Source organism: Miniopterus schreibersii, assembly GCF_964146895.1.
Source record: "Miniopterus schreibersii genome assembly, chromosome: 8".
In the NCBI taxonomy this organism is placed as follows: Eukaryota; Metazoa; Chordata; class Mammalia; order Chiroptera; family Miniopteridae; genus Miniopterus; species Miniopterus schreibersii.
The window spans coordinates 3,963,612-3,979,895 of record NC_138109.1 but is presented as its reverse complement, the minus strand read 5'-3'; the positions used below and the strand labels follow the sequence as shown (position 1 = coordinate 3,979,895).

The window sequence follows — 16,284 nt, the reverse complement described above, 5'->3', positions numbered from 1 at the left end:
AATATTTATCAGGCTCCTGCCCAGCCCACCGCAGGTCGAGGCCCTGGGTTTACAGGACAAACAAGACAAGCATGGGCCTCCTCTCACAGTCTGCAATCTACGGAGGGGGAAATGCACACAAGCCAACACCCCGGAAGCCCCCACAGCCAAGCGCTGCGAAGAGAGTGGGACAGGGCGACGGCGCATTAGAGGGTGACAGGTGAGGGTCTCTTTAGCTGGGATGGGCAGGACAGACCTCTCTGAGGAGGTGGCCTTTGAGCTAAGACCTGAATGACCAAGGGAAGCAGAGACCCAGGGGAAGAGCGTTCCAGGCGGAGGGCACAGCAGGTCGAGGGCCCTGCGTGGGGAACCGGAGGAGCGCCGAGGGGCTGAAGGGCGTGAGTGTGGGGGACAGGAACGGGGGCAGGGCCGCTCGCGGAACATCACGCAGCCTAAGGGCCAGCCAGGTGGGCACATGCCCAGCTCCGCTACCCCCGAGTCCTCCGAAAGTGAACACTCTGGTATCTGCTCGGATGTTTCATGACTCTGCTGTTTTAATACTCCAGCAATACTACGCCCATCTGCCCCGTCAGAGCCATCTCGGCGGGGGTGGGTGACCTGCAGCGGGCGGGCGTGGGCCCCAGCTGGGACCCTGCGTCACTCCTCACTCCCCCGCACGTCCTTCCTTAAGGCGGGGAGGCCACAGGTGTGGCCCTCTTCTGATGGGGACAAGTATGTGCTCTGTTCATGCGACAGCGAAGGGTCGTGACGAGTGAGTGCTGCGAAGGGCCCCTGTCTGCCGGGCCCGGTCAGGGCTGGTATTTAGCGACGGTGGCCCACTGGCCCTGACCCCTGGAGCTTACCGCCCAGAGGGTTTGTTCAATGCCTGCCGCTTAGCCAACACTCAGTAACGCTTTGTGGAAAGCGAAGATGGCAAGGAGCCATGGAGGGAGACGTGTAAGGAGTGTACCGGGAGGAACAATGCAGACGTGACACCCCGAGACGTTCCCCGAGCGCCTCGTGAGCCCCTCGTCCAGGCGCCAGTCCCCAGCAAGGCCCCTCCTGCGGGCACGCGTCGACCTGCGTCAACCTCCGGGCCCAGGACATTGCGTTTCATGTTGTCTCTGAACCAAAGTCCTGCGTTCCACATCCTGGGAGACACTGCCTGTCACAGCCTCTCCTCCAAAAACACGTCACACGTGCGCCCTAAGGCCACCGACGGGGGTTTTCAGGGGCCAAGTCCCAGTGCGTCTGTTTGGCTATTTTACCATTTTGTGGATCTGATGCCTCCTCCTCTCTGGGCGCCTGGCCTCCAGGAAGGTTCTGGTGCAAGTTCTGGAGCTGGAGAGTCTGAAACGGTGCCAGCACAGGGGACGGCGAGGTGTCACCTGGCCGAGGAGGGGCTCGGGGCAGGCATGAGGAAGGGGAACGACTGCAGAGGGAGGAGCAGCTCCGAGCAGAGGCCACCGCGACTGTCCTTCCTCTCTGGGTTGCTGCCTTTAAGGTAAGGTTAGGGTTTGAGTTCTGTCCACAAAAGGTTTTCCCAACGAGCTCACCAAAACGGAACGACAAACTCCCGTCGGCCAGTTCCTGGCTTTCTCCGCGGTGCCATGTTAGCCAAACGTGGCAGAGGGACCTGAACCCCCAGCCCACTGCCTGAGCTGCCGCCTCTTGGGAGGAAGGAGGGGTGGCGCGGTCTCCCCGGGCGGGTCAGAGACGCGGGTGTCGCAAAACCACTGTGGTGGGCGAGAGCTGCGAGTCTCCCATCCCCTAGGCCGGTGTGCAGCCGGCAGCCACGAAGCCCGCTGACTCGGTCATCTCCCCACGCGCACACCTCAAGCTGGGAGGCAGCCCCTCCTCCAGGAAGCCTTCCTGAGCTCCGCGCTCGGCAGGCTGTATCCTCGGAGACGGGAGGTCCCACCGGGTGCGCCCGGTGTGCGAGGCACGGAGCGGGGGCCGCTCCCGGGCTCAGGGCACGGACCGTGGTCGGGTTGGGCACTTCCCTCTGTCCTGGGGGGGGGGGTCAGCGCCAGCCTGGGTTCTGGAAAGCGGGGAGCGGGAGGGGCGGCTCAGTCGTCCTCCTCGTCTTCCTCGGCGTCCTTGTTGGGGGTGCACCTCTGGAAACACTGCACCACGGTGGCCAGGAAGAAGCTGGAGATGATGGCGGCGATGGACACGGCCACGCCCGAGAAGACGATGATGAACACGTCGGCGAGCGAGAGGCTGAACTTGCACTCGCTGAAGCTGGCCTCCGACAGCTGGCGCAGGGACACCCGCCTGTTCTCCGGGGGCAGCGAGCACTGGATCCCCTCGAGGCCTGGAGGAGGCGGGCAGAGCGAGAGAGGTTTAGGCCGCAGCAGGGGCCGCCTGAGAGCGGGCGAGGGGGGGTTCACAGCGCGCAGAGCGGGGGCGGCCCCTCGGAAACAAGCGGGGGAGAAGGTGACTGGGGCGGAACCGGAGCTTTTCTAAAAGCCTCAGGGTGACCACGATGGGAGACACCGGAATGCACTGGGTTTCCTTGACCTGCGCCCGGGCCTGGCTCTCTTCTGATTCCCAATCCCTCGGGAGGGCGATGGAAAGGGAGCTTGATCTCTTTAGGGTTTAGGACCTCTAGAGGCCCTAACCCAGGCCCGGCAATGCCCGGCCTCCGGGAGGGGCAGATGCCGTCGGACGGGGGCTGTGTCAGTGTTTGTTACCAAGCATAATCTACATAGCCCGGCTGATACACAATACGAACTATATACAAAGTTGAGTGGCTGCCGTGATTTTACAGGCTTCGGAGATTTAAAAAAAAAATACGCAGGACATTAAAATGCATAAAGAACTCACATCTTCTGTTTCTTACGAAATGCAGACACCGTTTTGAGTGCCACACGCCTATTAACTCTAAACTCACACAACCACCTCCTGAGGCGGGTACCATTATTACGCCAACTACGGACAAGAAACTGGGAGCTCGGAGGGCTTGTCCAGCTTTCCTCTAGTGACCCAGCTTCTCAGGGGTGTGAGAGCACCATTTAGACATAAAGCACACCTGCCGGCGAGCTCTGCTCACCTCCGGCTTCCTTTCGGCTCTCAGGAAACCCTTCCATGCTCTTCTCCAGTGCTTCCCGGTTTCGAAAGCTGACCCTCACCCGTCACCAGCGTTACCTGAAAGTCGAGGTGACTTTTGCACACAGTACACGATGCCAACCGGCCGGTTTCTGTGCTGCAAAGAGCAGCCCTGCCAACGGCACAGCAAACCTGCCACGACCCTTTGGGCCTTTATTTACATGGATTTCCTTCTTCGGCTCAGACACAGAAGAGGGAGGAGGAATGGCTGGGTTTCCTCCTTTCTTCTGTCCTGGACCATCTTTTACGTGGGGACAGCCAGCCCACGATGCTCTCCTCCCCGCGGGCACCACCGCCGAGCAACCAGACTCACGGGTCCCTCCTGCCCCAGAGCCGGCGCCCGCCTTCCACACCCAAGGACCCAGCGGGACCGGCGCTCTGCAGGCTCCTCCAGCTTCCACTTGGCTACAGTTTTTTTTTTTTACTGTTTCTTTTTCTTGAAGAAGCCAAACTTCTGTTTGCTTCTTTTGAGAATTTCATTTTTTTAAAACTTATTTTATTTTGAAAATATGCCTTTTTTTTTTTAATTCAATTTTTAAAAAAAATATATCTTTATTGATTTCAGAGAGAGGAAAGGAGAGGGGGAGAGAGAGACAGAAACATCAATGATGAGTCATTGATCGAGCCCACAACCGGGGCACGTGCCCTGACCGGGAATCGAACCCCGAACGCCTGGATCCTAGGTTGACGCTCAACCACTGAGCCACGCCCAGCAGGGCGAAAATATGCTTTTTTTAATTGATTATTTTTTAGAGAGAGAGGGAAAGGGAGAGATAGAAATATCGATGAGAGAGAAACACTGATCGGCTGCCTCCTGCACGCCCCCTACTGGGGGTCGAGCCCACAACCCTGCCATGTGCCCTGCCCGGGAATCGAAACGGTGACCTCTTAGTACATGAGACAACGCTCGACCGCTGAGCCACAGGCATCTGGACAGAACAGGAGAGCTTTAGGGCGGCGTTATATTGGGATTTCCTTGTAGACACTGTTTTCTTTAATGGAAAAGTGGGAAAATCAATTGACCTGCCTCTTTTTTTTTTTTTTAAAGGCATATATTTTTTAATTGATTTTTTTTAGAGAGACAGAAGAAGGGAGAGAGAGCGAGTGAGAGAAACATTGATTTGTTGTTCCACTTATTTCTGCATCATTGACTGATTCTTGTATGTGCCCTGACCGGGGATTGAACCCACAACCTTGGTGTCCTGGGAAGATGCTCTAACCATCGGAGCCACCCAGCTGGGGCTTGACCTGCCTCCTCTTAACACCCACCCCACCCCCAGCCAAAGATGTTATGCAAATAAACAATGTGGACACCAACAAGCGGCCGGAAGCACAGGCGGTTTCCAAAGCCAGGGTCATATTTGCTGTCTCCGAAGCCGTAAGAGGTCATTGTCACCTAGAGAAACGCTGGGAAAGTCCTCCTTCAAGCAAGGAGCTGTATTAACTGGAAAACAACCCCAACAAAACACCAGCTACAGAGCCCGCCCGACTCCTCTGGTCAGTCCTGATTTCGACAAGGTTCTTTGTGCCTTGAGATTAGGTTTGGCATTTTAACAAAGTGACGCTTTTAGGAAATGTCACCTCCCGTTTCTCTGTGGCTAGAAGAGACAGGCTTGTCTGGAAAATGCTGCTCACGAGCCCACCCCAGGTGGGAGACTCTGGAACACGCTCGATGGCGCTTCCACGATGACATACACCGGCCTGACGGGTTCCACCGCCTACCAAGGGCCGGGAAAGGAGGGGAGTCAGCGGGGCCTGCAGAGGGGCCGCACATCGCTGCCAGGGCGCCCCAAAGACACGCTCAAGGCCGGCTGCAGACTCAGGAGCGGGGTGACCTGACTCTGGGGTGCCCTCTCCTCTCCTGTAGGGTCTTACTTTAGACCAGGGGTGGGCATGGCAGGGGGGAGGTCGCTCTCCAACCTCCATCTCCTCTGGGTCCGAGTTAAGATCAGCGCACAGAATCCAAGCCTTCCGTGGCCTCCGTGTGCCGGCCGCCGCTCTTGGGGCTCTACACGCACTGGCCTAGTTAATCCTCATGCCCATCCAGCGGGGGGCCCGCTGTAATTACCCTCCTTTTACAGATGACCAAACTGAGCCATCAAATGACCTGTCCGAGACCGACCCCAGACACCACACCATCCCACCCAGTCTTGGGAGCAGGGCGAGGCGGGGAGACCCAAGCCTCACCCGGTGCCTCAGAACAAGGCCCCTCCAGGCAGTGGGTTTTATTTTTATTTATTTACTTACTTATTTTTTTATTTATCTTCACCCGAGGGTATTTTCCATTACTTTTTAGAGAGAGTGGAAGGAGAGAGAGAGAGAGAAACATCGATGTGAGAGATCGATGTGAGAGAGACACATCGATTGGCTGCCTCCTGCACGTGCCCCAAACACCAGGGCCGGGGATCGAGCCCGCAACCGGGGTACATACCCTTGGCCGGAATAGAGCCGGGGACCCTTCGGCCCGCAGCCCAACTGGCTAGGTCCAGAGTGTGTTTTAGAAGGACCCCCTGGAGCTCTCCAGAAACCCTCCTGTGCCCAGGCCCTGACCTGGGCAGACCCTGGAAAGCTCAGGCTGCCAGCAGAGCCTCTGGCCACCCTCATCAGGCAAGGAAGGGCTCCTGGACGCTCTGAAACTCGGCCGTGGGCAACAGCCTCGCGTGGGCGGCTGGGGATCATTGCCCGCAACTGGGATTTGGATTAAGAGACTAAAAAGCGGCAGCCAGGAGCCACTCTCAGGCTGCAGGATGCTTCTGTCTGTCATCGCAAGGGCGGTGGTCTTTTACGAATCTAAAAAACGTTTAAACCAGGAGACTGGGCCATGTTGTCACACGGAGACAACTGTCAGGCTGTCGTAACCAGACAGGACACATGCCCTGAGCCTGCTCACTCGTTCGTGTCACCCGGCTGGCCCCAACGCAAACATTGAGTTTGCCAGGCCCTGGGGCAGCGAGCCTGTCCCCTGTCACCAAAGCAGCCGGGAGTGAAAGGCAGGGACAGGAGTTGAGGAGAAGCCCATTCACCCGTGACGACGGTCTCTCGGAGCCCAGCTAGAGTCTGGAGCTGTGGTCTTCAGGCTTCTGAATTTTACGTAGCGGTTAAAAATAAGAAATAGTGGAGACGGACACAGGGCTGCAGTTTATCACCCTGCCCAGTTAGGACATGTAAGAGACATACACACGCATCGTTATTTTATGTAAGAGCACATTTGTGCACCATTAAAGCTATGAAGGCAGGATAACATTAAACAGGGATAAATACATTGGAATTTAAGAAAAACTTGCCTCATCTTTCGAAGGACAAATGGCTGCTGGCCTGTAATCTCCATTTCACCTGGAACCCCTGCCTGGCTTGCTTCCTAATTTCTCAAAACCAGAGGGGCACAGACTACAGTGCCAGGGCCCACCCAGCCCCCTGCCCGCCCCCTCCCTCGGATTTATGTCACTCACGTCCGATTGGAACACACCGGGCCCAGGCCGTGGGCTTACACCTTACCTAGCGCCGCTTCTGCGCTACACGCAGGTTTGAGTAATTGCCAGAGATGATATGACTCACAAGGCCTAAAACAGGACAACGGTGACCCCGGTGGACAGGTTAAAAAATGGAACAGTGCCCTGGCCAGTGTGGCTCAGTGGGTGGGGCATCGTCCTGTGCACTGAAAGGTCGCCGGTTCGATTCCTGGTCAGGGCACACGCCCAGGTTTCAGACTCGATGCCCAGTAGGGAGTGTGTAGGAGGCAGCTGATCGATGTTTCGCTATCACATCGATGTATCTCCCTTTCTCTCTCTAAAAATAAAAATAAAATCTTAAAAAAAAAAAAAAGCAAGGCCCTCAAATTAAAAAAAAAAGAAAGAAAGAAATGGAACAGTTATGTTACATGCTTGCAGCTGTCCGGCTAAGCACCGGTGGGGCCGGGATCTGGAGCCGGGCAGTCTGACCCCACAGCCGGTGCTGTTAGTCTTTCCCGCCCCTCCTGCCTTGAAAATGCTCGCGGGCTCTTCTCGGCTCCAGGTCTTTGGTTTCCGGCAGCATTTCTAATCTCTGCCTCCGTTGTTCAGATTTCCCTCTGTCTTGTCTGTCAGTGCCCCTTCCTCTAAGGACACCTGTCACTGGGCTTAGGGCCCACCTAAACCCAATCTCAAGATCCTTAATTATATGTGCAAAATCTCTTCTTCCAGATAAAGTCACACTCATGGGTTCCAGGGGTTAGGATGGGGACACGTCTCTCTGGCGGATGCAGTTCCACCTGCTATGGGGTATCTCGGGTATCTTGGGTGTGACTTGTTCAACTTTGGCTCCCCCCTTCCCCCTTCCCCCCTCCTTATCTGGAGGCTTCTCCCAGATTTCATTTTGCGTAATCACCTCTCACCCCTGAGGTATGTCTTTGTGCCACTTTCTTAAAAATGCACAGCCCTTCCCTGGCCAGGGGTCAGCACATGACCCACACTGTCCCAGAGTCCCTCTGTGCCGGGTACACTGAGCCTTGAGTGGACTGACCAGAAAGATGGCCGGGGGCCCACGCAGCCCCACAGCTCGGCCCCAAGAAACCATCCCTCGCTCTCTGCTCTCTAGACTACTCCAGAGCTGCTTCACTCTTCTCCAAGCCTGTCCCCAGCCATCTCTTCAATTTAAGTGACCCGATGTCCCTGTAGTGAGCCCCTTCCTCGCTCACATTAGCCAGAGCCGGCCGCCACTGTTCATACTCAAGAGGCCCAACCAACGGGTGGTAGGGAAACGGAGTTCAAGGGTGGGCCGCACACCTGTCTTGTCAGTCCCTGTCCCAGGGACACACATGGCTTTGCTCCGCCAGCTGTCCCACCAAACCACGTGTGTCTCAGGCTCCGGGGTCCTGAGACAGTGGGAAGGACTCGGGGCCTCCTTTCCTCGGAGAAAAGTCAGGGAGCAGGCACTGAGGGAAGCTGAGTTCCATCTCCGCCAGGGCACACTCAGGAGAGACGGGCCCCCCTCCTTGTGCAGGGTGGCTCGGGCTCTGTCCCCTGGGCCGATGACTTCCCCCCAGCTGCTGACACCTGAGCTGGAGAGAGTGAAGAGCTGCCGCTCTCCCAAAATAGACAAGAACACAGTGGAAGGTTGAGATGAGATGAATCTTTCATCCCTTGTCAGCACACAGGCCTGCGGCCAGGGGATCTCTCGGGGCCTTTCCCCCGATCTGGCCTCTGGGGAGCTGCCTCACCCAGACCAACGACAGGCTCTCCTAAGCACTTTTTGTCATTAAAAATATATTAAAATATATATATTTTTTTCCTAATTCACTCACTATAGGGGTGGGCAAAAGTAGGTTTACAGCCGTGAGTATGGGAAACACAGTTTATTTTTAAATTATTATTTATTTTAATATTTTCTACCCAAGCAACTGGAAGCCTGCTTTTGCCCCACCGCATTATACAAAGCCTGTGTACACATGAAAACGACAGAAATAAAAACGATAGAAGGGCTCACAAGTGCATGTCTAATGCATATACCATTCTAGATGTTTCTGTGTGGGCGTGTACACAAGTCCCCCAAGTACAAATACAGTCCACACCCTGTTGGCTAAACACGCCAGGAACATCTTCCCCTCCAACCCAAGCAAGGCCCACACGGCAGCCGCAGTGCCCACAGGTGCCGACCGCGCAGACGGGCCGGGACTTACCCAGCCCCGGGACGCTGCCAGTATTTCTCTTACTAGAAGCGGAGCCGCGAGGAGCGCCTACATTCCTCATTATTTCCCAAGACGCATTCCTGCAAGTTGAAGGAGTTGGGAGAGGCCCTGCACGCACGCCGGCAATGGCTGCCTGTCACTTGTCCGCCTCCTCGGCTGTGAACCGGCGTGTTGCTGACACATGCGCATCTCCCCGGTGACCGCGGGCCTAACGCTGTCTGCTCCGCTCACTGGCCGTGAGGGTTATTCTTCTGCGAACGGTCTGCCCCAAGACCTAAGGGCTTCCACGCCTTCCCAAGGGCTGAGAAGGCCCTGGTAACGAGGAATGTTGGGGACAGAGTGGCTGACCTTCACCAATTCACTGCTGGAGCTACACCTCCATGCAATGGGGGCTCCCCCTCCCACGCCCCGGAGGAAGGACCAGCACAAAGTTTCTCCAGGGACCATGGGGCATTGGTCCCACCCCTCGCGGCCAGAGCTCCCCACAGCCACCACTCCTCTCTCCTGCCCACTGGAGGGAGAGGGCTCAGCCTGGGCCGAGGGAGCACATGCCAGGCCCTCCCCACTCGCCTCCCGAACCCCAAACCCAAAGGACCAGGAAAGAGAGCAGCCCCTGACCTCCCGCGCACACAGGGAGACTTTCAGCAGGGCCTCCTGACTTCAGAGCATCACAGATCTCAGGCCACCTGCGACACGTCAGTTCCCCTCCCTGCCACCACTCCCCCACGGTTTACAGACGAGAGGCCCAGAGAGGTTAGGCAGCCTGTCTAAGGTCACGGAGAGTCTGGATGGAGCCCAGGTCTCCTGACTCCCTGTTCAGTGCTCTTTCCGGGCACCGGGTTCTCAGGGGACTATGAGCACCTGGAGACGCTGCGGGCACCATGGCCCGTGCTGCAGAGGGAGGCCGCACAGCGGGCGTGCGGGGCGTGCGGGGCATGCTCCTGCCCCTGGGGCGGGCGCTGGGCAACACCAGCTCTAATTTCCGATAGTGCTGACCTTTGTCCCCCACCATCACTCTCATTAAACATCGCCTGCCGCGCGGGGGAAATTCCACGTGTCCTCCCTGCCTCAGCCGGCGGACACTTGTCCTGATTAGGTCACCAGCTGATTTCTACCAGAGACGTCCCAGCAGCTGCGGGCCAAGGGCTCCTGCCTGGCCCTGGCCCCACCGAGCGGGTCTGCAGAAGGGAGCCCAGAGTGGTCCTGCACCGGGACTGTGACCTGTGTCTGCTGTCCAAGACCCAAGCCCAGGGCCCACCCCCGACCTCAGGACAGCGACGTCAGTCACCTGCACCAGCGTGGAAAACCAGCTGACCTGCAGTGCGGTCTCCCAACCTGTCCCCCGCTGCAGGAAGTGAGCAGGGATGACCACTGAGGGCTCAGAGTTTTATTCTCTGGGTGGCATCATGTGTTTTCCACGATCACCACCACCACCATCACTGCCGGCAACTCCGGCCATCACTGCCACCGCTACTCCCATCACCTCCCTGTGTCTACCATCTATCTCCACCATGATGTCCACTTTCCCCATGGCCACCGTGATGTCCACTACCTCCCCCATCTCCCCCATGCCCACCATGATGTCCCCCATCGCCCCCATCTCCCCCATGCCCACCATGATGTCCCCCATCGCCCCCATATCCACCACCTCCATGTCCACCATCTCCCCCAAGTCCACCATCTCCACCATCTCCCCCATGCCCACCATCTGTCTCCACCATGATACCACCTCCCCCATGCCCATCATCTCCCCATGTCCACCACCTGCCCCATGATGCCAACCGCCGCCATTCTGCTACTACCTCAAATATCAACAACAGACGTTTGCTACAAGTTGGGCCCTGGGCTGAGCGACAGGGATACCAGCCTGTGTCTAATTATTATAGGTGATCTGGTCAGAGAGACTCTCTGGCACAGCCAGCGTGAGGAAATCTGAGACCGGCCTGTGAGTCTGGCACCTGCCCAGATTGTGGTCAAGGCTCCACGCTGCCTCTGGGGCTCAGAGACACCCACTGCGGCTGCCCCTTCCCCGGACCCGCCCTCCTGGGCACTCAGAGTCCCAAGTTAACCTCTCATGACAGCTCCCCGGTCATCTGGAAGAAGCAACGCGAGCGTCCTGGGGGTGAGAAGGGGCGTGTGCCTGTGGGTCCCCTCCGATGACACTGTCAGTCACGATTACACATTCTACAGGAAGCACTACTGATGGAAGTTCCTGCGGTTTATCAGGAACTGTGAGCACTTCACCATTATCACGTTTAATTCTTTCTCAACAGCCCTTCAGAGCAGTGGCTCTCAACCCGGGTGATTCTGCCCCTCGGTGAGCATTTGGTGATGTCAGGGGCCCGTCAACACACAGCCAGCCCGAAGGTGACAGGGCCTCCCAAGCCTCTCATTCCAAACTACATTGGAAACCACGAGATGCCAGGACAGCGAGCATTGGACGGCAACTTGGCTGAACAGGCTTAACTCCTGGGTGCCCGGGTCACCCAGCTAACAGTGGCCTTGGCCTCCCCACAGCAAGTCCCCAACCGCGTGCCCAGGGCTGTCCTGGATGGGCAGGAAGGTAGGTCCACCGTCCCCTGTTGCCCAGCAACAAGGTCACCCTTTGAGTGAAGCGACAGAGCGACATGATGAATGTGACATTTTCAGAAAGAGCCGGTGTTTGGGACAGAAGAGCAGGGCCCTGGAAGCAGGCTCTCCAGGGAGCAAACAGGACAGGGCAGAACTCCAGGCTGTGGCGCCCATAAAAGCTGACACCTCGCCCCGGACGTGGGGAATTGTGAGAAAGGTGACACCTGGGCACTCAGCTCTCATTAAGAGGCAAATTAAACATGCAGCGGCCTGTGGCACGCAGGACACGTACTGACCTGTCACGGGCAGGAGTGAGCCCTCCGCCAGCCCCTGCCAGGAACATGCCTCTTAGGTGTATAAACACAGAACATCCACTGGGCTCGAGATCAAACACGCAACGCACATGAAAGCAACGAGGAGACGTCACTGTCCTGCCAACCAGGTGTTTAAAAAGAATACAGCACACGACGGGGGAAGGCGGGGACACGGGCACCCTCTATTTGCCAGCGGCGCCCCCTGTCTGGGGCGCAACTGGCAACAATGTGTCCAGAGGTTTAAAATAAACATAGGCTTTCACCCCGCGTTCCGACCTCCACAAACCCACCCCAAAGAAACTACCAGAGGTTCCCATAAACTCTGCATGTCTGAGGATGCTCAGCCCGGCACTGTCTGTAGACAAACAAAAAAAAGGCAACAACCCACAATTCGAACAACAGGAGACCGTTTGGTGACTAAATGGCCTGTTCCATGGCCATGAAGAGTTACATTTCCAAAGGACCGCAAAGCCAGGAAACTCACAGCTCAGCCAGAGACACAAAATCAGTAACAGAATGTGTAATATAGCATCAGTTTGTTTAAAAATATATCTATGTATGTGCATAAGAATAAAGTCAAATTAAATACCAACAACCTTTAATAGTGGTGGGACTCTGGGGAGTTTTCACAATATGATACTTTTCTACAGTTTCCAAGTCTACACGGACCCTGTTATTTTATACTCGGGGAAAATAAAACTGCTTTCGGTTTAAATATAAAGAAATAGGGTCACCGTGGAGTCCCCCGAGAGAAAGGACCCCGTGTGACCTCCAGGCAAGTGTCAGCTTTTGTCTCTGTGGCTGAACTACTGTTTATCTGGTCAGTGTGACAATAAGTCCCCACTCTTTAGACAAAACCAGGCCCTCAAAGTGTCTGACATCAGAAAAGGAGAGTGGAGGTACTAGGAGATGGGGGCAGGGACCCCCAGAGAGGTGTGGGGCCGGCGGCAGGCAGGTTAGTGGTGTAGCCAGTGGGCGCCCTGCCTGCAGTGACAGTCCTCCTGGGGAGGCCCCGGCACAGGGTCAGCCCCAGGGGCCCAGCCCGAACGGCTGCAGGCACCCAATGAGCCTCTGGGAGGCTGTCTCTGGCAGGGGGCCAGGGTTGGCAGATCCAGGGCGGACTTGGGGACCTGCCGAATTTTGCCCCCTCCTCTCCGCCTTCCCTCCCCACAGTTGCATGTGCCGAGGTCACTGGGCATGAGAATTCCATCCCCTCATTTCCCTGCTACCGTGGGCCACATGTGGCTGTGGCCAGAAAGGGAAGTGAAAGGGGTGTCTCAGCTATTCAGCCTCCCACCCCCGGGGACCTGCATGTGTCCTTCATGAGATGCACTCAGGGCTAGGGCTAGGGCTAGGGCTAGGGCTAGGGCTAGGGCTAGGGGTAGGGCTAGGGCTAGGGCTAGGGGTAGGGTTAGGGCTAGGGCTAGGGGTAGGGTTAGGGCTAGGGCTAGGGGTAGGGTTAGGGCTAGGGTTAAGGTTAGGTTTAAGGTTAGGGTTAAGGTTAGGGTTAAGGTTAGGGTTAAGGTTAGTGTTAGGGCTAGGGGTAGGGCTAGGGGTAGGGCTAGGGGTAGGGTTAGGGGTAGGGCTAGGGTTAGGGCTAGGGTTAAGGTTAGGGTTAAGGTTAGGGTTAGGGCTAGGGTTAAGGTTAGGGCTATGGTTTGTGCTAGGGCTAGGGCTAGGGGTAGGGCTAGGGTTAGGGTTAGGGTTAGGGTTAGGGTTAGGGTTAGGTGTAGGGCTACATCTAGGGCTAAGTTTAGGGTTAGTGTTAGGGCTAGGGTTAATGTTGGGGTTTGGTGTGGTGTCGGTAGTGTCCCCTGGAAACATGCCCACCTACCTCTGAAGCACAGAGAGTGTTCCTTGCTTGCCAGCTACCATTTCTCAAACTCGGGGCCTTTCTCCTGTGGCTTCATGGGGGGTGAGGGGGAGCGGATGAGTACAGTGTCCCCTTTGCTCCTTTCTTTGAATTCTCTGCCCTGGGGCAGGCAGGACACCTGCCTTGAAAGCCCTGGAGCTTGCCCTGGTCCAGTGCCTCAGTTAAGTGTTTCTAAGGCAGGACTCAAGCCTATGTCTTCAGATTCCAAATCAAGGTTCCTGCAGAGACCTCAGAGGTCAACCACAGTACTTTGGAGAACACAGAGGCAGGACAGGATGGGCGGCCTGTTCAAGGTCACAGCCATCCACGCAGTACTGATGCCAAAACCCACCGATCCTGACCCCGTAATATCCAGCCCTCGTATGAATGACCATGAGAGCCAATTATATCAGCTCAGTTAACAGCTCAATTAACAACAGGGGTGACCACCTGCACCGAGAGGCAGAGGCAGGGGCAGTCAGAACCGAGGCCTTTCTGACTTCAGGACCGCTGCTGGTGGGGAAGGTTGGGGCGCCTGGTGGTGAATGAAGGCCAAGTTTAAAGCCGGGGACTCTGTACCTTTTAGGACTTTATGAGAGAGCCCGCCTGGGCTTCCAGTGCCAGCTCAGGGGCCTGCGTCTGCTGAGTGACCAGCCCCGCCTGGGGTTTGTGCCTAGTCAAGGATGGGATGAATGACTGAGCACAGGAATTCAGGGCCTCGATGAGCAGCATCCTGAATTCTTGGTATATGGAATAAAGGATTTGCGGAAGCTAAATCTGCATCTGGTTCACCTTTTACAACGTGTGCCACATAGCTCTGGTTCCCGTTCTGCCAGAGCCTTGGGGACAAGGTGGGGGTGGCGTCAGGCTCTGGAGGCCACCGCTGGGTCCCATGCTCACATGCTCCCTGGTGGAAGGCTGGGGCCCCTGAGGGTAAGGACACTCGCCTGCTCCCAGTCCGGGGCTCATCCCTGCGGATGCTGAGGTCCCTTCCTTCCCAGCTCTGCCTCTGCTTCCTTCCCGCTGGCCGTCATGGGGGCCCCTTACCTGCTGTGCCCCTTTATTCCTGTCTGCAGGCGGGTGGCATGTCCCTGTCACCAGCGGAAAAGTGCACCAGGAAAGCTAAGGGACCAGCCCACATTTTTGTTCAGCAGTTTCACACCTGGGCTGAAAAACCATGGGACTACAAATCTTTTCTGGGTCTCTGGCTCTCAGGGAGCTGCCATCATTCCTCCCAGGAATGTCCCCACCCCCTTTAGACAGAAGAGCAAGCTGGGAGCTGAGAAACTGACACCTGCTCCGCCCTGGGGGCTGCTGGAGAGGTCTTAGTCCTGGCTGGAGGGGTAGCGAGAATGGCGCTCAGCTGTTTCCTATACAGGAGGGTGAATTCCACAGAAGGGGCTGTTAGGCAACCCACACCCACCGGCACTACGGACCCAGAGGCCCATGAGACGATTTCGGTCATGGGTGCCGGAGGAATGGCAGACCCCTAACTTTGGGAAGCGAGTCTTTGGAGAAACGGGGGGCACAGGGGGCAAGGGGGACAACGTCAGGGCCCAGAAACTCTGGAACATCCAGATGTGTCCCTCCCCGCCCCCTTTCCCCAGCAGAGTCCCAGAAAAAGTTCCCGCTGGGGACGTGCGGGGGTTACACCGGGGAGCAACTCCTCCAGGGCCGCGGCTCAGGAGCACCCAAACCTTTTCCAGGCTCCACCCGAGGCCCCTGGGCTGTGGAGACCTCGCCCTGGCCCCTTCCTCCCTCCCTGCCCCAGCCCGGCCGCAGGCTCACCTTTGGGCAGCTTGGACGCGTTCTCCTGGATCCAGGTGAACAGGTGGGCAAAGTCGCAGTCGCAGAGCCAGGGGTTCCCGTCCAGGCGCAGGGTGCGCAGCGCGGGCAGCGCGGCCAGGGCGGCCACGCTCAGGCCGCGCAGGTTGTTGTGGTTCAGCTCCAGCACCTGCAGCGACTCCAGGCTCTCGAAGGCGGCCTCGTGCACGCCCGCCAGGCGGTTGTTGGCCAGGCTCAGCCGGACCAGCCTGCCGGCCGAGCGGAAGGCGCCGGCGCCCAGCTGGGTCAGGTTGTTGTAGCTGAGGTCCAGGAAGGCGAGCTTGGCCGAGCCGCTGAACGTGCCCTCCTCCAGCGCGCGCAGCGAGTTGTTCCTGAAGTCCAGGTAGACCAGGTCGCCGTAGAAGATGAAGAAGTCCTCGGGGATGCGCTGGATGCGGTTGCCGGCCACCAGCAGCTTGCGCACGTCCAGGGGGAAGGGGTCGGGCACGCTGGGCAGCCCGCGGTCGCGGCAGTCCACGATGTGCGGGTCGGTGCAGGCGCAGCCCGCGGGGCACGCGCGCCCGGCCCCGAGCAGCAGCAGGAGGCTGCAGAGCCCCAGCGCGGCGGGGGCGCGGGGGGCGGCGCGGGGGCGCATGGCCGGGGACCCGCGGGAGCCGCGCGGCGACGCGGACGCGCCTCTCGGGAGGAGCCCTGGTGCGGGGCTGCGCGCGGGGCGGGGAGGGCGTGCGCCCGGGCGCGCGGGGGCGGAGAGGGGAGCCCGGGGCGGAGGGGACGCGGCGGGGAGAGCTGGGAGGGAGGGAGCGAGGGAGGGGCGAGGGCCTCGCCGAGAATGTACCAGGACAGGAAATTAACCGGCTGTTCAGTCCCAGGGGGGAGGCGGGAGCGCTGAGCGTGGCCCAGCGGAGGTGCCACGCGCGGCCCCACCCGGACAGCTCGCTCCTGGGACCCGGCACGGAGACCTGTAGTGAGCGCTGGGCGACCCAGCTCGGTTACCCAGAGCAGCTCCGCAC

General features: G+C 57.9%; 1 protein-coding gene across 1 annotated transcript; it reads right to left on the bottom strand.

The window, feature by feature from the left end:
• Positions 1 to 517: 517 nt before the first annotated feature.
• On the bottom strand, positions 518 to 15,908 carry LRRC38 (leucine rich repeat containing 38; the record flags this gene model as incomplete). The annotated part of the gene is made up of 2 exons (XM_081144863.1): positions 518 to 2,296; positions 15,278 to 15,908. 2 exons carry the CDS (start codon positions 15,906 to 15,908, stop codon positions 2,049 to 2,051), a joined length of 879 nt encoding a protein of 292 aa, XP_081000989.1. The 3' UTR covers positions 518 to 2,048.
• Between the last annotated feature and the right edge of the window lie 376 nt (positions 15,909 to 16,284).